This window comes from Enhydra lutris, unplaced genomic scaffold (genome assembly GCF_002288905.1).
Source record: "Enhydra lutris kenyoni isolate GAN:26980312 unplaced genomic scaffold, ASM228890v2 scaffoldscaffold12, whole genome shotgun sequence".
NCBI classification, from domain to species: domain Eukaryota; kingdom Metazoa; phylum Chordata; class Mammalia; order Carnivora; family Mustelidae; genus Enhydra; species Enhydra lutris.
In genome coordinates this window covers 64,267,054-64,290,918 of record NW_019154096.1, presented here as the reverse complement: position 1 = coordinate 64,290,918, position 23,865 = coordinate 64,267,054, and the positions used below count along the sequence as shown (strand labels likewise).

The 23,865-nt window shown below is 48.7% G+C and overlaps 1 protein-coding gene across 3 annotated transcripts in view; it reads right to left on the bottom strand.

Annotated features, from left to right (window-relative positions):
- LOC111145267 (caspase 7) overlaps positions 1–21,650 on the bottom strand; it is a 28,090-nt gene extending 6,440 nt beyond the window's left edge. Inside the window, exons 1-2 of one of the 3 annotated variants that reach the window (XM_022500076.1) lie at positions 21,346–21,650; positions 14,900–15,009 (exon numbers count right to left, since the gene is read on the bottom strand). In XM_022500076.1, coding sequence (XP_022355784.1) covers positions 14,900–15,009 — 110 coding nt within the window. In that variant the 5' untranslated portion in view covers positions 21,346–21,650. Of the gene's footprint in view, positions 1–4,451; positions 4,487–14,899; positions 15,010–20,612; positions 20,667–21,345 lie in introns of those variants that run through there. The other 2 variants (XM_022500074.1, XM_022500077.1) reach the window with 2 other exon arrangements.
- Positions 21,651–23,865: the final 2,215 nt, after the last annotated feature.

Genomic DNA, 23,865 nt, shown 5'->3' with positions numbered 1-23,865 from the left:
GAGTCAGTCAGTATTTATTTTTCCTTCTAACCCAAAGAGCTTTTTGCTAAGCCCAGGTCTTCCCAGACCACAGATGTGTCTTAGGGAGCAGTCCATTCCATCCCCCTGACCTCGTCTTCCTAAGAGGCACCAGCCTGGGGAAAACACCATCTGTAGCTTAACTTTGGGGAAGCAACGCCTGTGATCAGTTTAAAGCACGTAACTGGAGAGACAAACAAAAGGAAGAAATGATGATCAAGATGCAGAAAGCGCCAGGAAAAAAAAAAAAAAAAAAAAGTGGACCAGAGTCCACGACATAAAAGATACATTCTGCTAGGATCAGAGTCCAAGTCTGCCGCCTACTACTAGTCGCAAGGCTTCTGAGCACCCTCTCCTGGGGATTAGGGCCCTTTCTGTTCCACTTTCCCTTCAAGACCCCACAAGAGCCGTGGCTTCACTTCCATTCTGCTAATTCTGGCTGCAAGGCTGCTGCAGAGAAAGAAGTACTGCCTCCCATTTAGGATGAGAAATGAATTCCGAGAGGCGACTGTTTTAGGACAGCTGCTGGTGGCTGCTTCTGCATGCACCTGGGGCAGTGGTCTGGCTTGAGTATTTGTCTTGTGCGTGACACCTCACGCTACCTGGAAACACGGGGGACTGGCGAGTCTTCTCCCTTTCCCCCCTGCCGCTCTTACTTCCAATCGTCAACCTTAAGAGCATGCCTCAGTTAAAAGACCTGGTGGGCGGACAGGACTTTGTCCAGCTGGCCACTCCCATCAGGACCTGAAGGACAGGTGTAAAGATCTAGTTCAGCCTCTGCTTCCTGGTTGAACCACGCGGGGGAGGGTCTTTTGTTCGGATAACACAACCCTGCAAGAAAGCATAAGGAAGTTCCCTGTGTTCTGATGTGGGATTTCCCAGAACGCAGATGAAGCATGAAAGAAAACAAAGGGGCAGGACAATGAGAATAGTATGCTACCATTTGGGGAAAAAAAATGGGAAAATACCGTATCTTTATGTTCGCTTATATTTGCATAAAGACTCTTGAAGGGTCACATAATGGATAAACCCATCAATTCCAGGGCTGGACGGCTGGTCTTTGGAACCTGGTTCTACCACATAGCTGAGTGATCACGGGCAAGTTACTTAACCTCTCTAGGCTTTGCTTTCTCCTTTGTAAAAAGGATAAAATTATATCATCTGCTTCACAGCCTGTGAACAAGTTGATATTCACAAAGCATTTAGGACAGTGTGTGGTCTGCAGTCAACAGTGCACCAATGTTACTGTTATTACTAATGGTATTTGTTGTATAGAATAACGAGTGGCTACCTGTGTGATGGGGGCCAGGGGCAAGGACAGCAGGAAGGAGGAAGAACATGACTGTATTTCTTTTTTAGTACATGTGAATCAGTTATTGAATAGGTTAAAATACAGATTATTTAGTAGTTAAAAATCACCTGCTGCAAATGGATTTCATTTTCTGGCCTATTTTGAAGATTACTGGATTCATACTTTTTTGTGCTACTCGTTCCAAGGGCTCGTAAGACACCCCGTGATTCTGTGTTTCACTGTGATTTCACATGTGACTTTATTCTCCAGTCTTCTGAGCTTCCTCCTCTTCTGTGTCAGTAACAACGGTGTTAATAAATACAGTCACAGTAAGTACCACTTTGGAAGACTCACTGCCTTGTACACATGACCCCGTAGGTCTTTCCAACAACTCTGTAGGGTATTGGCCCCATCCCATAGGAAAAGATGACACGAGCTTACCTGAGAACACAATGCCAGACTGGGATGAGAGCCCAGACCCAGTCACAGGCCCAAAACCAACTCCCCTATTCCAGTATTTCTTGCCTCTGTTACAATCCAGATTCCAGGACCTTGGCCTAGACTTAGAGAATCAGAGCGTCCTAGAGATACCCACACCCTCCCTCTGATGTGTGAGGGCCTCAGCACTAGCCTGTCTTCCTACCACCCAGGCCGTTTTTAAAAAAAAGATTTTATTTATTTATTTGAGAAAGAGAGAGAGAGCGTGAGCACATGGTGGGGAGGAGCAGAGGGAGAAGGAGAAGCAGACTTCCTGCTGAGCAGGGTGCCTGATGTGGGGTTCATCCCAGGACCCCAAGATCATGACCCAAGCCAAAGGCAGACACTTGACCGACTGAACCACCCAGGCGCCACTGCACGGGCCCTCTTGACTCTAACATTTCACGGCTGAGCCCCATGCTGGGCAGAAGAGTCAGCTGGCCCTCTCCTGTCAAAGGCCACTTCCCAACGTGGGCGCAGCCTTCAGGACCCTTGATTTGTGGCCAGAAGGTCGAACCAGGTACACCTTGGGAAGCACGGCCTGTGCATGGTGCCCGTCGGCAACAGCGAGACTGCAGGGTCACGTGTGTGATTTACAATTTCCTGCAAGGTCTCCTGGGGGTGCCAGGCAAACAGAATGGGGGGGGCCTGCAATTACTTGAACACCACAACCGAAATGCTCCCAGGAAATGCCACCCCTCTTCTGCCTCATTTGCCCAGTGTCTGGAGAGTCCCCTGCATGGCCTTGGTGGCACAGTAACCGAGAGTCCAGGGCAGGAAGCTTTGCAATCCCCGAGCCAGCAACTCATGAAGAGTTACTGTTTGTTTGGAAATCAATTGCTGGAGCCAAGCAGATCCTCAGATAAACAACTGCTGTTGGACACGGGCAAAGGCGTCTGGGGCTCCAAAGAGATTGTGGTCATCAATTAGCCATTGCTAATTAAAGATGCCAACAGTCCACAGCACAGCAGGCTCGCCCGGGGCTGGGGAACGAGAAGGATACTAAGAAGCTTTCAGGGATTCCAGATGAGCCATTTCTTCAGCTGGTGATCCTCCCCCAGAGACAGGATTTTCTAAAAGTGGCCATTTTCACTGCCTTGAGTTCAGAGGACTTTTCTGCAGAAGATCCGGGAACACGCGTGCAGGGCTATGGCACAGTCCCCAAAAGGGAGGGTGCGTGGAGCCTCTTTCAGGACTAGATCGATGGAAGCAAGCCCTTCCCCTGAATCTGACCAACGGTGCAAACGGTTCAGGAACCCCTTCCCATTTCCCTACGTCACCAGCAACAAGGATTGTTAATGTCTGTGTGATGCTTTATGTTTTACAGAGCCTATTCATAATCATTATCCCACTCATCCTGCGAAGGATAGATGAGAGATGTGCAAAGACACAGCAAATTAAAGCTGGCCATGGTATTTTTTTAAGTCAGATTCTAGTATTTCAGGTTCTACCTGCTCTCCATTCCCCAACCCCTTCTCCTCTGTCTCTGCTAATTCTCTGCTGATAAACCCAGCTTTTATCTTGACCTTTTTCACTTTCTGAAGACTTTGGCCAAGATTACCATGCTGAGAAGAAACACAGGATTCTTGTTTTGAAACCTGCTATTAATTGCAAGGCTCATGATAAACCAGAAGAGTGAATTAAAAGTTCCAAATCCTCTTAAAAGATCCAGTGTTTCGCAATTGGCTACAGATTTTAAAAAATAAATCTGGCCATGAAATCACTGTTCTTAGGGCCAGATAAGCAAGACTGCACTAACCAGGACAGGCTGGCTGAAGGACTTAGCAAGTGTTTGTAAGTGTGCACTAAAATGCCACAGGAAGTTCATGTACAGCCATGCTTCCTAACCATCTTTCTCGTTTCTCTGTGCTGCCTTTCCTCACCCGTATGAGCAAGGACTGTTATCTTCTCTTCCCAAACGTATTCAGTAAGCTCAAATATCTGCTAGGAACACAGATCAAGACAGCATTGATTCTCAGGAAGAAACTAGATGATCCTCACTTCTTAGGTTAGAGACCCATTTTTTGGGAACCTCAAATTCCACAGTGCAAGGCCAACTCAGTCAATTCAACAAAGTCAGGAGGCAAAAAATTACAACCAAGCTCTGATGGTTGTTTATATAAAGAGACGTCCTTGAAGAGCCTACAGCAACTTGTACCAGAAAACATTACAGGATAAAAATACTCTGCCTCCTTTACGAAGAAGTAAAAAACCTCAGAAAGTGCACAATGAATTTTTACAATCCACTCTGGGTGTGAATGTAATTTTCCCCATCACCGAGTGGATAAATACAGGTTTTATCCTCTTAACAGATCCCCTAGGCTGCTCAAGATGTGAATTATACCTTTCTATATTTGGAAGGGGATAGAAACATGCAAACCTGCTACTGTTTATTTTCTAAAGCGTCTCCATGAATAGGATCCCCAGAAGCTCTATCTGTTTGCAGACATTCATCAGCAGGAAAGTAAACACACCACCGGGCACACATTTCCCCAGGGCTGTTTCATTCGGAACTAGAGCTCTGGTTTTCATAGCTGTTTTGTCTAAATATTTTTGGGATGATTCATTCATGGTTTCAACATCTGAACGGCGGGTATCCCCGACACTCCTGACATACCCAGGCACACAGTGAGGCAGAGAGGAAAGGAAAGAGTGAAGGTGGTACCTCGTGTCTCCATCCGGAAGCACCCCCCTGTGCATCAGAACTAGGCTTCGTCCGACAACTATGCGCAGCGAGTTTCCTTCTCTGTAATAATAAAAACTCAACATGCTCGGGGCTCAGCCGGGGACAGCAGACTGGCACAGCCCGCCCAGCCCTGAAGGCCCGTGACTGAATCAGCAGTGAACTACAGGCTGGAGTTTTCCATGGGACCATTCACACTGGGGCTGGGAAAGTCACACTGGCCTCCCCCTTCTCTGCTGACCGGCAGAAATGCCCAGGCCCACACTGATGCATCCTCCCCGCTCTGGGACAGCTCCCTAGAGAAAAAGTGACTTTCTAGGAGCATGGGATCCGAAGGGTGGGGGGAACCCCAAACGTCCACAAAGATACAACCAGCAGCACCATTTGTAAGAGTGAAAACATGGAAAGAGGGGAATGGCTAAGCAAGAGACTGTCAGTAGAATAACATACCGCACAGCTTTCTAAAGTGATGAGCATGCAAATGGGGGTGACCCACCAAAGTGCCCGTCTACAAAAGGTGGCAGAACGGCACACACAGAAATGGCAAAGTATGTGAAATTATATGCAAGTAAATGAACAAAAATAGGAGGTGACTCTGTGATTAATCGGAGTTCAAATTCTTTAGGCTATTTTCGTCCTTATAAAAGTACTCACTCAAGGTATTAACACAAATAATAAAAACAAAAGGCTACAGAGGCAGGCCAAACACCTTAATTTTCAAATAAGGCAGATAAACCTTTTTCAATGGTCTTGAATAAAGTGAGTGATCCAGGAGTTCCTACCCCTTTCCCATCTCACCCCTCCAAATGCAATGAGGAAAATGTGAATACATGAAAACGAAACAAATGGTTTAACGATGCTTTCCTCAACTTCCTGGTTCAAAGTCACGGCCAGGGGAAGGCGTGGAGCTCAGCACCTGCTACCCCTCGGCACACTGAAACATTTGCCATCCTCAGGTCTGTGAACAAAGGGAAAAACATCTCTGTACATTCTTTTCTGAAACTCAAATTTGCAAGCATACACCTATTTTGGGAAACAAAGTTAGTTTAAAATAGGCTGGGGAGAAAAAGAGTCCTTCCCCCAAACTTATCCACGTGCACGTTTCCCTCCTCCCCGCAAACAACGAAGCACAGAGACCTCTGACAATAAAAATTGATAAAGGGGCACCCGGGTGGCTTAGTTGGTTAAGTGACTGACTCTTGATTTCAGCTCAGGTCATGATCTCAGGGTGGTAGGATCGAGCCCCATCTCGGGCTCTGTAATAGGGCTCTCTCTCCCTCTCTCTGCCCCGCCACCCCCTGCTCAGGCATGCTCTCACTCTCTCTCTTAAAGAAAAAGGAAAAAAAAAATTGATAAAAGAGTAAAAGAAATTAGCCAGGGGGGGAATCAAGGACAGGATTCCCTTTTAAGAGCCTGAAACTCATGTCTGTATTATGGCTACAGGCTCCAGAACTTAGAGTGGCTAACAGGACCCAGCCTGCACTCTGACAAACTCATTGCATTTATCCTTTCTGCCTTCAGAGGAACGGCAGACTCTCCGTAACAGAAGCATGCCAGACAGAACACCCTGAGTTCTCCAGTGAGCTTTGGGTTTGAAAGTGCAAGGCCACGCTGTGCCTCTATTACTTGTGACCACATGTGCCCCAGAGAAACAAGAGGCCTTGGTTTCACAGTATTCCTTCCTTCCTGCCCCCCCTTCCTTTCTTAACAATTTTAATTATTTATTTTAGATGGGGGGAGGGGCCAGAGGGAGAGGCAGAGAGAATCTCAAGCAGACTCCCTGCTGAGCTTGGACCCCGACACGGGGCTCGATCTCATGACCCTGAGATCATGACCCGAGTGGAAACCAAGAGTCGGATGCTCAACCGACTGAGCCACCCAGGCATTCCTCATAGTACTTCTCTATAACTAGACTTGCTTCTAGAATAGTGATTTTTTAAAGATTTTATTTTTTTATAATTTTATATGTCAGAGAGAGAAAGAGAGAGAGTGTGAGTGAGCACAAGCAGGGGGAGCGCCAGGCAGAGGGAGAAGCAGGAGCTGGATGCAAGATTGGGTCCCAGGACCCTGAGATCATGACCTGAGCCGAAGGCAGCCGCTTAACGGACGGAGCCACCCATGCGTCCCTAGAACAGTGTTTCAACATTTTCATTACTATGAAAACCGGATCATTGACTCGCCTTCTTCATTCGTTTTCTTTTAACCCTCCAGCTCACTTCTCCCTTCTAGGAGAGCAATGACCTAAAATAACTGGTGGGATTCTCCACGTGTGGAGCTTCAAAGTCTCTAGATCCCGTGACCCTGTTTCAGAAGCGTGGCTCTCTGCTCCTGTAACGGGCACTTGGGTCTCTTTATCAGAAAGCCCATCGCCAGTCCTGCTGGAACGCGTCCATCCCTCAGCTGAAGTGAGGCAGAAAGGGAGCAAGTTCAATGAAGAATTAAATCTGCTGACCCACTTGGGCAGGAGAGAAAAACCACGCTGCTGGGGGATTAATGCGGCTGGAAAGCTCCGCGCCACCACGGTCAGGACTGGCGCTCGAAATAAGGGGTGGCGGTCTGGACCCTAAGTTAGAGCTGGGTGTTGGGTCCGGTCTTGCTGGGTGACCGTGGGTAAAGAAAGCACTTTACCTCCCTGGTCTTAACTTTCCTTGACCATTAGAGGAGGGAATTGGGAGACTTCCCATTTTCAGTAGTCTTCTAATTTTAACATTACAATGGGAGGATTTCCTCCCCCTCAGGAAGGATGTCGGTTTCTTCTTCCTCATCACTCCGTTCAGCAAACTGACAGTTACTTTATTCAAGCCTCACAGAAAATCCCAGGGGTGGGTATTCATATCCCCATTATGCAGAGGAGAAAACTGAGGCTCAGAAAAGTCAAAGGACTTGCTAGTCCCTCAACGAGTGATTGGGAGGCCAGGACTAGAACCTGGGATGTCTGCCTCCAGACCACCCCTGTGGTGTCATCACCGCTTCAAACACAGCACTGAACCCTGGGTACTGTTTATATACACATTTGGGAGACAGGCATCTGGTATTCTATCGCCTAGAATTCAAAGACTTCCTTTATGGAAAAGCCAACTCCTTGGGTTATATTTTAACATTCCTTTTTTTTTTTTTTTTTTGCGGGGGGCTGGGGGTAGCCAGGCGTCCCTGGCTCTCTTTGAATCAATGGGTGTGACGGAAAGAGCTTTTGCTTCATTTGGAACATACTCTTTCGAATGAGCTAACGGTCTGCTATCTTTGTCCTTTCCTCTAATTCCAAAGCATCACTTCTCCTGAAACACCCCCTCACCTCCAAATGAAAAGATAGGCCACCTGGATCTTTCTCATAATTATACAAAGAACACATATTTTCACGGGGATCTGTTTACATATAACACTTAGCTGGTGGAGAAACCCGAGTGGCCACGGAGGAGAAAGAATTAGAAGCCAGTGGCTGTCACGAAATACACCAGAGGAGCACAAAGGCCGGAGCACAGAGGGGACACCAAGCAGAACGCCCGCGGGCTCTGAACCAGGGCCGCAAAGACTGGGAGTTTATCAAGTTTTGAAAATGAGGCTTTTCTCCTGCTCCCTTGGCTCGGGGACTAGAAGGATAAACAACCACCCACCCCCTGCAGGGAGGGAGAAGTTTCCAGCAAGATCCCGGGGAAATTTGAGGGTGTGAAATGTTTGCTACTTTGCCTTTTATTTCCTTTAGCAGGGAGGGGAAAGGAGCCTCTGATTTCACAGCTCAAGTGTGCTCCAGGGAGGACCTGCAGGAAGCTGCCAGGCGGGCCGGTCTTGGACCTACAGCGGTACCTCCAGGACCCCACGCATCCTGTCCAGGGGCCTCCACGCACGTTCCCGTGCTTCAAGGCCCAGCCTATCCTCACTTTCACGGTGGCTTGGCCCTGACAGGCCGGCTCCTCCTGTCCTCTGATAACTCCATTTCCAACTCTCCGGCCCTCCCTGCCCCTGCCTCCACAGTTCCCAGTACACTACCATTCAGCAATTAGCTCTTTGTACTCATTTCTGGAGCCGTGCCTAGGCATTCAATAAGAACCCGAGTTCACACCAGGGCAGGGACAAGGCGGTGACCTTGGATGGTGGGTACCCCTGGGCCGGGTGCTAGGGTTTCCTTTACCTTTACTTCAAGAGGAAACCCTCTTCGCCTGCACAGATGATTCTAGAACTTGTTCCACAAACTGTGGTTCATAACGAACGCTGATGGCGCACGTACTGATTTCTTTGAAGTCTTTTCTGTTTACAAGTCCAAACACTTTGACTTATTTTAAATTAATATCTCGAATATTTTTCCTTTGTGGTTTCCTGTGTTTTCCAAATGTTCTTCAATAATCAGGAAATTAGAAAACATTTTAATAAGATTTTTTTTTTAAAGTAGAGTTAAAGAACAGCCGGGTATACCCAGGGCCCACGGAACAGAAATAAAACGATGCTGTGATGCCATCTAGTGACACTGAGGCGACAAAGCCAAGGTAAGTCAGAGCTTGGGACTACCTGGGGCCAGTGAGTCCTCCCTGGCATTGGGGGGTGGGGGGAAGGGGACTTCTTTTTTGTTTCCCCAAATCCTTACAGTCGGAAGGGGAAGGCAGGTGTCCTGAATTAGAAATGGGGGCAGGGGGCACCACTGTCCCCCACCCACTGCCTTACCAGACAGAATTCTGACACTTTGGAGAAGGGAGCTGGGGACGGGATGGGCTGGCGGGGTGCCCGCTATTGCGGGCAGGAGAACAGGAAGCAGCCCGGATGCTCACACACTGGCAGATTCACTCTGCCGTCTTCACATCTCCCCTCCATGAGTTAAATTCAGCAGAATTTAGAATCTCAAGACACAGAGCTGAAGGCACAGGGTGTCAACCCTGCCGACGGGCCGGGTATGCCCATGGACACCCACCCTTCGCGGCAAATCACATTGTTCTGAGTCTCGCCCCATCTCAGGCCAAGTCACTGGCACCACCCAAATCTGTCACACGCTCTCGGGCAGCGAAGCCAAGGCAGCAGGAATGTTTCAGGGAAGCGGTGAAAGGTGGCAAACGCTGGTGCCCTTCTGTCATTATGACAATAGAAATAGGGATTTCATCACCCCTTTCTCTAGCTGGAGGACTCAGGGGTCACCACATGACTCCAGTCTTCCGTGGAGTTCAGATGACGCTTTCCTCAGCATCTCTCCCCTCTTCGGCCCTTCCTCCTTTTGGTCACAAAGTCCCGTTGCTTCTACCTCTTGCCACCTCTTGGGGTCCAGCGGCTCCGCTCCACCTGCCGCATTCCACTGGCAACAGCGCCCTCTTCAGGACCTGCCCTGCACTGCAGCTTAACCCACTGAGCCACTCAGGCACCCCTAAGTCAATCTACTTCTTAAACTCTTTCATGATTTCCTTGTTCTTAGGATCGATTCCAAATCTTTAATGTGACTTACAGACAAGCCCTTCTAAATTCTGGCCCCTGCCTATTTCTCTGGTCTCCTCTTCTGGGGTACCTGCCATAGCCCACATTCCTGCCAGCATGCATCGCCCTGACCTTACACACCTACACCCCCCTTCACCACCCTCCTGCCCCCATCAAGTCTCAGCACACATCGCATCTCCCGGGGAAGCTTCTTTCACCCAAGACCAGGCTATGCCTCCTTTTCAATTTTACTCCCCCAGCGCCCTGCTCTGCCCTGCCGACCGCCACCCTGCCTCTGTTACCTGTTGCATGCCTGCCTTTCCAGCAGGAACATGAGTGTCTGGGGCTGGGGTCCTGTGGGTCTGATATGTTAAGAGCCTGATATGTTAAGGCAGCAGCTGAGAAGGCAGCAGCAGGTGAGTGCAGGGTCAAATTCACTAATCAACTATGGGACTTGGTACAAGGGGCTTAACTTCTCACTGTTGCTCCATAGATAATTAATGAATGACTGGAAGAATGAATTAGTGACCCAAAATAGCACCTGACATGGTTAATTTTATTCATTTATTTAAATACTTCACTTATTTATGAGAGAGAGAGAGAGTGAGAGAGAGAAGCAGGCTCCCGGATCAGCAGGGAGCCCGATGATGTCGATGACGTCGGGGCTCCATCCCAGGACCCCTCCAAGGACCCCACGATCATGACCTGAGCTGAAGGCAGACTCTTAACCGACTGAGCCACCCAGGCACCCCCTAATATGGTTAATTTTAAAGCCATATGAAAGAACCTTCCATCTTAAGTTAAAAAACAAATGAAAGGAAAAACCTAAATTTTAAGGGTTCATCACAAATTCTGGAAGAAGTTTATTTGAATTGACTGCCTCCTTGGCAGGTGGCCTGTGCCTCACATAATACAGGATTTGGGTTCGATGCCCGGCGAAGGCAGAGAAAATAAGCAACTAACAATTCACAGCCTGGAAGAGTAAGACATTCAATTGCCATTTACCGTAGCAAAGTATTGTTTGCTAATTCAACAGTCATGTCTTGTAACCCATACAACGAATAAAGACAGCCTCTAAATCCCGAACATGACTGACAGACAAGCCCTTTTAAAATCTGGCCCCTGCCCGTTTAATTTAATTCAAATATTTAATTGGAAAATGGAATATGATTCAAGTATTTTGCAAGGATAATTACTGTTTATTTTGATAACATGAAGCTTGAGGTCAACGTCAGCCATGCTATTAAAGAAAAAAGGTCAGCACACTAGAATACAGAAGACTATGAGGGCTTATTGACCTTTCCAAAGGATGTAAGGGGGTTAAAAAAAAAACAAAACCAAACCCATATCACAGACTGTATCTATTTTTGCAAAATGATGCACCTGTAAGGCAGAGGTCTTCAAACAGGGCACTAAAAGACCTTCCAAGGGGTGCAGACATAGGCAGCTTTAAGGAAATGATCAGATCCTCAATTTCCATATGCATTTTTCCTAAAACTTGTCTGCCTGATTTACTGCCTACCCTTTCTCAGTTTCCTATCTCCCAATATATGAAAAAAGAGCAGAATCTCATCCATCCTAATTCCTAGGTAATGTCAAAACCTCCTTATCCTCTAACAAACAGACAATTCAAGTATTAGTATCTGTGGGTCTCCTTGGATGAGGCACCACGATGGGCTTCCTATTTGTGTTAAGAGTCTAGAGAGGGTGAAGGATGGCATTAGAAATGGGGCTGTTGGGGGACACACTGGGCTGTTCCAAACTCAATTATATGTTTAAAAATATACTAATAAAAATATGTAATATAGTAGAATGGAATGGGAGTGATGTGGTTTTTAATATGACTTTGATTTTTTTATCCCCTGATTATTTCCAAAGACTATCACTTTTGGGCTAGAGTTCTGTGACAGCAAAGCAAATAAACACTGATTCAGGGAGGTAAACACAGCACTTTCTTTGTGCCTTTCCTTCCTCCTTCCTTTCCTCTCTCCCCGCCCTACCTACCTCCATCAATCCATCCATCCATCCAACCTTCCTTCCATCCATCCACCCATCCATCCACCCACTATCCTCCAAGAGTCAGAAACATGGTTGGTTGTCATAGGGATACCTAACAACACATTTGCTGAACTGAAAATGGTATCAGACCTTTACTGGTTGCAAGCAAATCTTGGTGAGTCCAAGAAGGACTGGCTTTGTCAACTGGAAGACAGAACAGACATTTTACCTAAGTGAATGAGCTACATTTGCAGCTCCAAGGTCTTAACAATGACATATTTTAAAAGCAGATAGTTTAAAATAAACATTTACCAAAAAGGGGGGAAAAAGGGATATCAACAAATGTTTAGCATTGCTGTTTAATTATCTTATCTCTGTCAGGAATATCTGGGGTTACATAAGTTGCCTCTAAGTAAAGAGGAACAGGTTTAATGTACAGTTTTGAGAAGTTTTCAAGTAGCAATAATCGTGCCTCGGATAAACCTCATTGGCTACGATACTGCCACTGCGCAAAGCTTTTCGAGAAGTTTTGATGAAGCCTTCTGAATGTGCTTCCCAGAAAGGAAAAAAAAGTAAATGTTTCTAAGGGCTGAAGAACATTCCTTTTGTAAGTCAGGTAATTTCTAATCATTCTCAATGCAACTGCAGAAGGAACTAATTGATTTGTCAGTTTTTGGCAGAGAACTCTGAAGGAATTCAAAGAATTAAGTGGCATTATTAGAGTAGAACTGCTGTCATCCCATGTACTTATTCATGGTTTCTCAGCGCTTCTACCCCTAAAAATGATAAATAGGCAAAAGAGGGGATATGGAACTTCCTTATTCTAGCAATGACTATTTGTCCATTTATTTGTAAACTAGTTTTTAAAAGCCTGATTTCCCATAAGTTGCAATTTAAATGCAATTTCTATGTATTATTGTGATGAAGAACAATTTTATAGCACTGATGATTTATCAACATTTCTGTTTGGACCAACTGTGAATCAGTAATAGCCAGGACAGAATATTAGTCTAGGAGAAATTATTAGTAACTTAATATAGGAGAAATTTCATTTAATACTCCTGATACCTGGAAAAAGGCCTTATAATTAATGCATCTGTTTACATGCACAGCTATAAGGTACAGAGATTCAGGATGAGGTGAGCAATAAAAGACTTTCAAGCAACTACACCCATTACAGCAGAATAAAATACTGTGTGGGAGGGGAAAACAAGAGTTTGAGGAAAAAAGAAACAGCAAAAATTCTAGCTATTAAAGACAGCTTGCTCGTGTCCATTCTTAATGGAGAAATGCGGTTATAAAACGCCTGTGGACGGGGCTCCTGGGTGGCTCAGTGGGTTAAGCCTTTGCCTTCAGCTCAGTTCATGACCTCAGGGTCCTGGGATCGAATCCTGCATCAGGCTCTATGCCCAGCAGGGAGCCTGCTTCTCCCCTTCCTTCTGTCCAGTCACCCCACTCACACACACAGACTCTCTCTTTCTCTCAAATAAATAAAATTTAAAACAACAACAACAAAACTCTTGTGGATTTAGATTCTACTATATACACATAAACAAGTGATTTTTAAATGTCAATAGTTACAACACACCACTGGTTTTCATAATTTCTGGCAAGTATACCACAAGGCTTTATCAAGCCTTGTGAAATGGCCATTACACAGTTCCTCTTCCTTTGTCACCACAGGCAACCCGCTTCACCCAAAGCCTCAAAGAGTTGGGAAAACTGAAATATTCTCACATCATTCGCAACTATTTGACAAGAAATTTCTGTGTCACCTTAAAATGGATGAGTGCACGCATAGTTCTACAAGATCACTTTGCAGCTACGTGAATGAAACATCTGATGGGCATCGTTCTAAGGGGCTTGGGCTTGCACTGGGGAGGGGTTTAGCTTGGATGGACTGATCTGATGGCTTTCAAAATTTTTCAGGGGTTGGAGCTGTATGTTCTGATCATTTTCTCGGGTATTCTTGATCCTAAATGGCTACCAAGGCCGGTGGAATTCGGGTCCAGGATGTTGGGGCCCTTCCCACGTTTTCGAGTCTTGTCTGGGATGGTGAGATCCCAGAGTCTCTCCAGGATGTTGTAGGGAGCCAGGCGGCCCCTCATCACCAACTCTTCCCCTCCTGAGCACTGCTTGGGAGCACTCCCTAACCTCAACTTTTATCTCTGACACTGTCCTTCCCAGGTGGGGTCTGGCTTAGGAGATGCCCAATAGTCAGATGCTTTGGACCCACAAAGCACTCTAGCTTCTGGCCAGGAAGCCCTACCGCCTGCCATTCTATGACCAGGGTTGAATGGAGTAAGGGACCCCTCCTCTCTGTCCTTGCAGCCCCACGTTTAACTGGAAAGCACAGTAGAGCTGTTGATGATGCTGGTACCATGTATGTTCTAATCTCTGTCATCAGAGAGGCAAGCTAGCAAACCTCTTTGTGCCTCAGTTTCCCTACCTATTAAGTGATGATAACAACTGAACTATCGCCTGAGATTGTGAGGGCTACAGGCAACACTGAGCCAGCATACAAGAATGTAATAAAAGAAGCTATTATTCTTACTAAATGCAAAATTTAGAATTTTAGAAGTGAACTCAAGAAAAGACAAGGTGAGAATGACTAGACAGGTGGCTTCCTCCATTGGAGTGCTACCCTACAACCCCCTGTCCCATGTCCCTGGATTCTGCTTTTCAGCCAAACCTGGCCCCAACTGGCAGCAGCAGCTCATAGACTCTGCTGCAAAGGAGGTCGGCTGCAACTCACCTCCATGGAGGACAGCTCCTTACTCCTGGGTGGCTGCTGTCCAGAGGCACAGCCACTGAGCAGGAAGACCCCCCCCCCCCCCCCCGCCAACCACCAAGTCTGGCTTGCTCCCAGAGACAGGGAGTGCACACGGGCTTCCTAGTGTTGTCACAGACAGCTGGCAGGATTCTGTGCAAATCTTCTAGGCGCAGCATAGACCTCTGGCCCAGACAATCCCTCACCCGGGCATGTGTGGCAATGGCAGAGACACAGCAGGCTGAAGAGGCCCAGGCCGAGGAAGGAAACTTACCTGAAGAGTGACGGGACAAAGGAGGACCGGTCTGGTTTGGCATCAACCGCGTCTGGGCTGCCTGTGTCCCCAGCTGCCTGCTCCACACCACAGCCTTGATCATCTGCCATCTGGAAGGAGAAAAACCAACCACAACCAACATCACAAGCCTCAGGATATTTCTAAGCAGCACTCACTAGTGACACGGGTTTTAATTAAGCTGGCAGGTGGGCCACCTTGCATATTTAGGCTCCAGGGAATCATGCACCAACCAGTCATTCAAATGCTCAAGCACCAGCTTTATTTCCGGCATTGTATGAGAGATGGATGAGACAGCAGCAAAGGAAACAAAATCCATGCCCTCGGGGAGCGTCGCATTGGGCCTCCATGGCCTCCAGGATTTTGTTAAAGGTTCCCTGTGTAGGAGACGCTGTGGGAGTTTGGTCAAGGTTTGTAGGACAAGAAACTCTCCCTTACATTCCTGACAGGTTATAAGGTGCTCATCCTCTTCCTGGCATCACTCAAACCCAGTTCAAACACAACAGCAACCTGGGGTACAAAGCTGTTTGTATCAGATTCTTTTATTTACATGGTTGTACCAGGAGAGATTTCCATAAATTATTCTCCCACTCAAGAATCTTCAAGAGAGCCCTATGATCTAAAAAGTTCAAATCTAAACCCATCTCCTTGAATTTTAAGACCTGTCTTATCTAGTACTGGCACCTGCAAACTACGGCCCACCAGCTGTTTCTGCAAATAAAGCTTTATTGGAATTCAGAGATACCCACCCGTTTCCATATTGTCGGCAACCAGAGTGGAGCAATTGTGGCAGAAACCATGTGGCCTGAAAAGCCTAGAATAGGGACGCCTGGGTGGCTCAGTTGGTTAAGCAGCTGCCTTCGGCTCAGGTCATGATCCCAGCATCCTGGGATCGAGTCCCACGTCGGGCTCCTTGCTCATCAGGGAGCCTGCTTCTCCCTCTGCCTCTGCCTGCCATTCTGCCTGTGCTGGCTCTCTCTCCCTCTCTCTCTCTGACAAATAAATAAAATCTTTAAAAAAAAAAAAAAAAAGAAAAAAGCCTAGAATATTTACTACCTGGCCTTTTCCAAAAAATGTCGGATCTCCTACTAATCTACTATTCCCTCTACTTTAAAGAATAAAAAATAACAGTAAGAATAGAAACTGACTGGGGCACCTAGTGGCTCAGTCTGTTGAACGTCAGCCTTTGGCTCAGGTCGTGATCTGGGGGTCCTGGGACCAAGCTTCGTGTCAGCCTCCCAACTTGATGAGGAGTCTGCTTCTCCCTCTGCCCCCCCACCTGCTCATTCTCTCTCTCAAATAAATAAATCTTAAGAAAAGAACAGAAAATCATTATTTATGTGGTAATTGTTTTGTGAGCGTTACCTTATTTAACACTTTCGATAATGCTGTTAGACCACCCCTGTGATCACTGCTTTTTGAGATGAGGTAGGCGAGGCTAGAAAAAGTTATCTAGCTTGTTCTAGGCTACCTAACTTCTCTATCTGAAGCCAGCAGTAGGCACCCCAGAGCACCCCCCACCTCTATCATTATGCCATGCAGCTGCTCAGTGTCTTCAGCATATTATGCTCATTTCAGGTTCTGTCTTTCTGGAAGTCACCACCCACATGTTTGCTGGACAGGACATCTCTGCCCAGTGCCCAGCTTGCTAATAATCAGTCCTCAGAATTCAGCTAAAATGGCAGCACCACAGGGCGATCTGCCTTGAGGACACCAATCGCATCAGCTCCCCCCACCCCCATTTTCTTTATTTGTCTTTTGTTTTCACTCTGCTTATTGTTTAGCTCAAACAAGACAGTTCTAAGTTCATCCCAGCAGAAGCCCCCAACACACAGAAGGTGCTTACTGAATAAATACTAATTGACTGGAGCGGTTAGAAACCAACGGCCCAAAGGAAAAGAATCAGCTAAAAGTGATGCAGCCGGTTGGAAGAAGAGGCATTGTCATGTCACCCTGCAACTTTCCTTAGGGGTGAGCTGGAGAGTGAGGAGGGAACCAAGAGGGAGGGAGGGTCCCCCACTGGCTCTCTCCAAGGACTATGGGAAGCCAGGTGGCCATCTTGTTTCTCAAGACCCAACCCGAGCGTCCGGTTGGTGGCGGTTAGATTTTTCAGGTTAGAGTGCAAAACTTTCTTGAAAACAGAGATAACCTCCTCCCTGGATCAGAGAAGCATAAACCCAGGCATGAGGAAACACTCAATAGTTTTTATTTCATCCCTTTTATATAGACCGAGTTACTTTTCCATAGGGATTGTCCTTAGCAAAGCACAGAAATATTTTAAAAATTAGCAAGTTAGAGTTGGACAAAATCCATCAGAAAAGGACACTACCTTCGGCATGTGGTATTTAAGCCTCAGGCCTTTTGCTGATGCTGTCTTCAAGGCTGAGTCTAGGACATACGATGATAAAACAAGGGGACCAGTTTTTTAAGAAAGGACAACCCTAAGCAAAACAGCTCCTAAGCAAGCCAGACATTGGTTCTGATGTTGGGGGAGCGCTGAGAAGAGTTTTGGTGATTCCTCTTCATTCATTCAGTGAATGTTTACTGGGGGTCTGACCACATCAGGCTGGGTGCTAGAAGTCAGGGATGCAGCTGCGGGCACAGTGACTTGGTGCTGCCTTGATGGGGCTTTGAGAAAAGGATGGCATAGATGTCACGCTGCCACTGCAGTGAGTGTCACGAGGAGCCACTATCTGTGGCCACGTGAGGGAACTGGACTTAGCCTTGGAGGAATTTGGGAAGGTTCTCAGGGGAGGGGATATCTGACCTGAGGTCTGAGAAGGGGAAGCCGAGAGGGTGGGGACGGGGCTCTGCAGGCAGCGGGGAGCTGCACACATGTTACATCAGAGCAGGGGTGAAGCTGAAACTCCTCTTCCTTCCCAGCCATGTGGATGGGACTTTGGACTTCCCCACTGGGACATAAAATTCAGGGCTTTCCAGAGCTCTTCCTCCAAACACGAGGCCACAGGGGTATTCTGTGTCTCCACTTCCTAGACAGTGGGGACAGCAAACGTTCAGTGACTTTCGGACTCCTATGAGGCTGGGCTTCATTTCTGGGTAAAATCAAGTTCACCCGGGACATGGGTGCTGACCCAGCGGGTGCCTAATCCTGGCCACATCATTTCGGTCAAGCCCAGACTTGGTGTTGACCCCGCATTTCCACTCACTCTCGGAGCCCACCAAGAAAATCCAGGCCTATCTCACCTCTGCTGTGCCTGGAGAGGGCGGAGACTCTGTTGTTCTCTGGTGTCTGTCGCCTTTGTAGGGCTCAGGCTACCACGACAGTCAGTCATGGAATGGCTGCTGCTCACGTGTGTCTTCAGTGAAAGGTGTCTATCTTCTCTTTAAATGAATCAATATGTGATGCTCAGAAAGCATTAGATATTTTATTTTATTTATTTGACAGAGATCACAAGTAGGCAGAGAGGTAGGCAGAGAAAGAGGGGGAAGCAGGCTCCCCGCTGAGCAGAGAGCCCGATGCGGGACTCGATCCCAGGACCCCGGGATCATGACCTGAGACGAAGGCAGAGGCTTAACCCACTGAACCACCCAGGCGCCCTCTCAGAAAGCATCAGAGCTGCCAGCAGCTCTGTCTAAGCCCTCTACGTTAGCTATTGCCATTCTTGTTGTCACTAGAATCTTGTTGTCACTAGAATATCTGCAGACTGAGAGTGTATCTTAATCATCCTTTTTTTCTTCTAGTCATAGAAAAGTGCCCAGTACACAGTGGGCACTCAGTAAATATTTTTTGTTCCTTTTTTTTTAAGGATTTTATTTATTTATTTGACAGAGACACAGCAAGGGAAGGGACACAAGCAAGGGGAGGGTCAGAGGGAGAAAAAGGCTTCCCGCTGATCAGGGAGCCCCACGCAGGGCTTGATCCCAGGACCCTAGGATCATTACTTGAGCTGAGAGCAGACACTAATGACTGAGCCACCCAGGCATCCCCCACCCCCAATTTTTTTTAAGAGAGGGAAGGTGGGGGGTTGGCAGAGGGAGAGAAAGTCTTAACCAGGCTCCACACCCAGCCCTGAGGCTGATGCAGGGGCTGGAGCCTGAGATCCTGAGATCCTGATTCGAGGCCAAATTGAGTCAGATGCTTAACAGACTGAGCCACTCAGGCAGCCCAATAAATACTTCCTTATAAATGTTTTAACTAAAACATACTTAAAATGTTTAAGTCATTCAGTGCCCCGAATAAATTGTTGATACAGGACAGACAACACGACCAAGTTCAGAGCCCAGTCAGGGGAGGGGCAGATCAGGGGTTAAACTGGCTCCTCCATCGATAAGCCATGGGGCCTTGAACAAAGTGCTCCACGTCTCTGAGCCTCAGCTTCTTCATCTGTGAAATGGGAAGATAACGATGCCCACACCACAGGCTGGCTGTGGGGATGAATGGAGAAATGCACGTCAAGTGCTAAGCCCAGTGTAGCACATTCTAGATGTTCAACAATTATTCCTCATTATCACCACTGTTGGCAGAACTCAAGACTAAAAAGCATTCAGCTGTCAACCTTCACCTATATTTTAAAATCACATCCACATCTTAAGCAGCTTTTGTGGAGAAAAAAAAAATTCCTCTAGCGATGATTTCTAAACACATTTTCATAGGTGACTGGTAGGCACTTCTGGTCGGAAATCACTTCGCGGCTATATCCTGAACTGTTTTTTTTTTCCCCCATGGGCGGGAGGATGGACTCATTGCAGCTGCTTCCTCTGAAAGGTGACCTAACACAACCTGCACCCACTCTTGCCCCCGTGGAGACAATCCCCCTGAAGGCTCAAAGAGAAGCTGCCTTGATGGCCTCCACCGTTCACCGTTGGCACTTGGAGAAGGGGCTCTGCTGGCACGCGAGTACCCCCATCGCCAGAGGCTCACAGCCCTGCTACAGGCTGGCTCCTTCCTCCCATGTTGCAGAAGAAACATCGGATTCTTCAGAGTTTAAGGAACCTGCCCCGGGGCCGCACAACTAACAGGAAGCAAAGGTGGATTATGAACCCAGGTGAGGGCTGTCTATGCAGGCTGAAGTTCAGGAGCCCCCGAAGGAGGAAACAGCCTTTAAGTAAACAAAGTTCAGGGCCACATAGTCCACCAGAGCAATAACAAACTCAATACAAAGGTCGCCTGGGGTCCTGCCTTTTTTCACTTCCTCCAGGGATCTTCAAGAGCCCTGCACCTGCGGCCCTGGCCAGGCTGACAGCAGCTCCCCGCACACGGAGCCCAGACCGAGGCACTGCCCTGTGCGCCATCGCCTCCTTCCATCCTCGCAGCGACCCTCAGCCCGCGGTCACCACCGTTCCCATTAAACGGACAGGCACAGGGAGGCCCACAGCTGACAAACTGGGGCGCGGGCACCGGCGCTCAGACAGCCCTGGGGGCGCTCGCTGGCCAGCCCGGCGAGATCACGATCCCCTACCGCCGGTCTCAATCCACGCCCCCTTTTCCAAATCCCGCGGCCAGCCGGGAAGGGAGGACCTGCGGAGCCGAGCAAGCGGTGCCCGGCCCTCTCCCCAAAGTGTCGGCGCAGGCCGTCCGAGGGGGGCGGCTCGGGGGTTGGTGGTGGGAGGAGAGCCGGTCCGGCGGCGGGAGGGGCGCCGGGCTGGGTGGGAGGGAGGCGGCGGGCAGAGGCCGGGAAGGAGCGCGCGCGGCTCGGGCGGAAGGGGCGCGAGCGGAGGCGGGGGCCGAAGTTACCGTATCCGCCGCGGCCGGGCTGCCCGAGCTGGCGTCCGTATCCGTCCCTGCGCGGCGAGGGTCTGGGCCGCCCCAACGAAAGCGAAAGTAAAAGGCCAGGCGCGGCCGGAGGAGGAGTCGCGCGCCCGGGCCCGGCTGGGCCACGGGCGCCGCCTCCCTCTCGAGCCGGTGCGCTCCCCGGAGTCGCTCGCGAGCCCAGCGCAGCCGCTCCACCGCGCGCCCGGTCCGGGGAGGGCGCCCCCTGCAGAACCGGTCGCCGGGTCTGCACCGTGGCCCGAGCGCGTCGCCCGGGGGGATGGCGCGCTGGCGAAGTTGGCCGCGTCCCCGGAGAGCGCGCTGGGTGAAGTTTGCCGACAGCTCTACGATCCCGACGCCGCGCTCACAGCCCCTGGGGGGAGCACCTTCTGCACCCCCAACGGTAGTCGGAGTGATCCGGGAGCGCGCTCTGCAGACCAGCCGCGCGCACAGCCCCAGTCGCGCACGCGGAGGAGCGCGCTGCGGGGACTTTGCGGCGCTCGACGACGACCCGGCGCTGGCTAGGGGCGCCCCTACTTCTCTCCTGCTGCTGCTGCCCCCCGTCTGCACCTCCCCTCGGGCTTCCGCACCAGTACCCGGAACCCAGCCCCACAGCCAGAGGGCTTCTCCCCAGCCAGGCCCCCGACCCCAGTCTGTGCTCTTGGCGCCCCAACCCTGGGGAGGAGGGGTGCTCGGCGCCCGCAGAGGCTGAAGTTACCTTCTTCGGGGCCGGGCTTCTGGGGCCAGCCGTGGAGTCACGGGTGGGTTTCCCGTGTCCGCTCTGGGGGCGCCTCGGTTCGCGCGAGGACGGTAGGCGAGTTCTCTCATAGACGAGTTCCCGCCTCGCAACTGGGCGAACTTGTCCCGTGGAAGCGCCAGAATCAGTCCCGCTGTATTCATTGAGCGCCCCCAAGTGTCAGCCGCTGGGCATGGGGCCCTGACTGTCCAACGTGGGAGGGACCCTGCACTTCCGCGCTCCCACCTCGCTCCTACCCCTACAGCCCCGCATAGGTGCACGAACGCGCGCGCGCGCGCGCACACACACACACACACACACACACACGCACGCACGCACGCGCGCACGCACGCATCACTCATACTTTTGCCTTTCTTCACCCTTGGGCCTCCAACCGGCGCCTCCAAAGCCTTTCTCTCCCAGGCTCCTCAGGACCGCAACTAATTAACTCGGTCACACTGCCGTGTGATTTTGTGATTTTTGTGATTTTTATCGATACCAGAAATAATTGCTTTTAAAGAACTTTTTACACCTTGAATCTCTCATGGCGTGAGATCAGGCAAGAACCACATCTTGTTCTTTGTGTTTGCGGACTTCACCATGCACCTCAGACTTCAGGATTGTCTCTAGAATCTCGCCAGGTAAGGACACTTCCTTGGTTTAAGGAAGACTGGCAGCAGGTAAGGGTCAGGGCATAATTATAATTTATTAACTTCAGCAAAAATCTCTAATTCCTGAATATTTTAAACAGTTACACTATTTCCCATGTGGCCAATGCAGTAGGCTGAAAGTTGGTGTCCACTGCACCCCCATTAATATGCTGAAACTTAATGCTCAAAGTGCTGGCATCTGACATCGGGAGTTATGGGTGGGGCCCTAGTGAGGAGGATTAGTGCCCTTATCTTAAAAAAGGCTGGACAGAGCTTTCTACTCCCATCTACCCTAAGAGGACATAGGCAGAAGTTGCTGTCTGCATCCCCAAGGAGAGCTCTTACCACAACCTGGTTATGCTGGCACCCTAACCTTGGACTTCAAGCCTCCAGAACACTGAGAATTAAGTTCCTGGTGTTTATAAGCTATGTGGTCTGTAGTATTTTGTTAGAGCAGCCCACACAGATTAAGACACATTGTGTTACTCTAGCATCTGTATTTCTGAAATGTGTGTGATAACAAAGTCTTGTAGACACTAAGATAATTTACTTTCTAAAGGAATTCAATTGCAAATCATTTAAGAAATGAAAAGTCCCTACAGTAAAGAAAATTCATTACTGATTTATACATTTAAGTTTGAAACACAGTGTTAGATTTTGGAAGGGGCCTTAACAACTAATCCCTGTGCTCATTACGTAGATAAAGAATCTGAGACTCGGAGAAGTGGCCTGTATCACAAATTTGCTAGTGGCAGAACCAGGATCAGGTTGCCTTTAAAAAAAAAAAAAAAGAAAAAGAATTTTCCTTCTTGTCCTTTCCTGGAGAATCAGGCTCTTACAGAGGCTTCTCCAGTGCCCAGCTACTGCTATGCCTGGTAGCCAGCAGTACCCAGCAACACTGACATTCCTTCAGATGGTTTTATAGCAGAACTCTTCCCTTGAGATAACTTCCTATGAACAACTCTCTCTAGCACCCAGAGGGTAGACTTCCAGAAAGTTCTAGAGGACAGATTTCTAGGAGTTCCTCCAGCGTGACACCACAGTGACTTTTCTGCCATCTAGTGAGCCACAGACATCCTCTCTTCAGCAAGGTTTGGATCTCGGTCCTGAGGTGGGGAAAGGAGGGGGGTTCTGTATCTCAGCTCTAGGTAGGGGTAGCAGCATGTTATGTTATGTGTTGTTACGTGTTGTTATAGGCCGCCCACCGTGGTAATTACTTCAGAATAAAACATTTGACTTTACTGGCTCACTCAAACCCTCGCTCCTGCCTTGTGGAAGCCTTCCCCAAATAAACTGTGCATCCAAGTCCTCACCTCAAGCTCTGCTTTTGGGAGAACCTAAGCTAAGGTAGACACGGCGTAGGAGGAACAGCTCCAGTTTAAGGAAAGTGACAGTGACAGAGCAAAGGGTATGGAGCTTTCTCCTCAGTCTGAATTTGTCATCTCTGCAATTTCAAAACCATTTCACATCCACGGCCCTGGAGGGCACTGGAAATGACTCAGAGCTAGGAAGAATTACCTCATATTCTGGGTGACAGAACCAAGGTACCAGAAACTCTAGACCAGCTGCAGCAATGGGGCCACCGTCAACGGGAGGAAATCGAAGAGATCAATCAGTGCTGTGTTTAAGTTCGAAAAGGAAATCAACCACCCACACGTTGAACATGAGAGCCATTAATGTGAAACAAAATGTGAGGGTTTTTCGCTGATCACAATCTCCCTATGAGTCAAGACTTAAAAAAAAAAAAAAAAAGCCAAAGAAACATGAGGCAGTGTTGGCAGAAGCAACCAAACCAAGGACCAAGACTCTCCACCATCTGGCTTTGGCTTGTGACAACCAAGCCCAAGTCCCC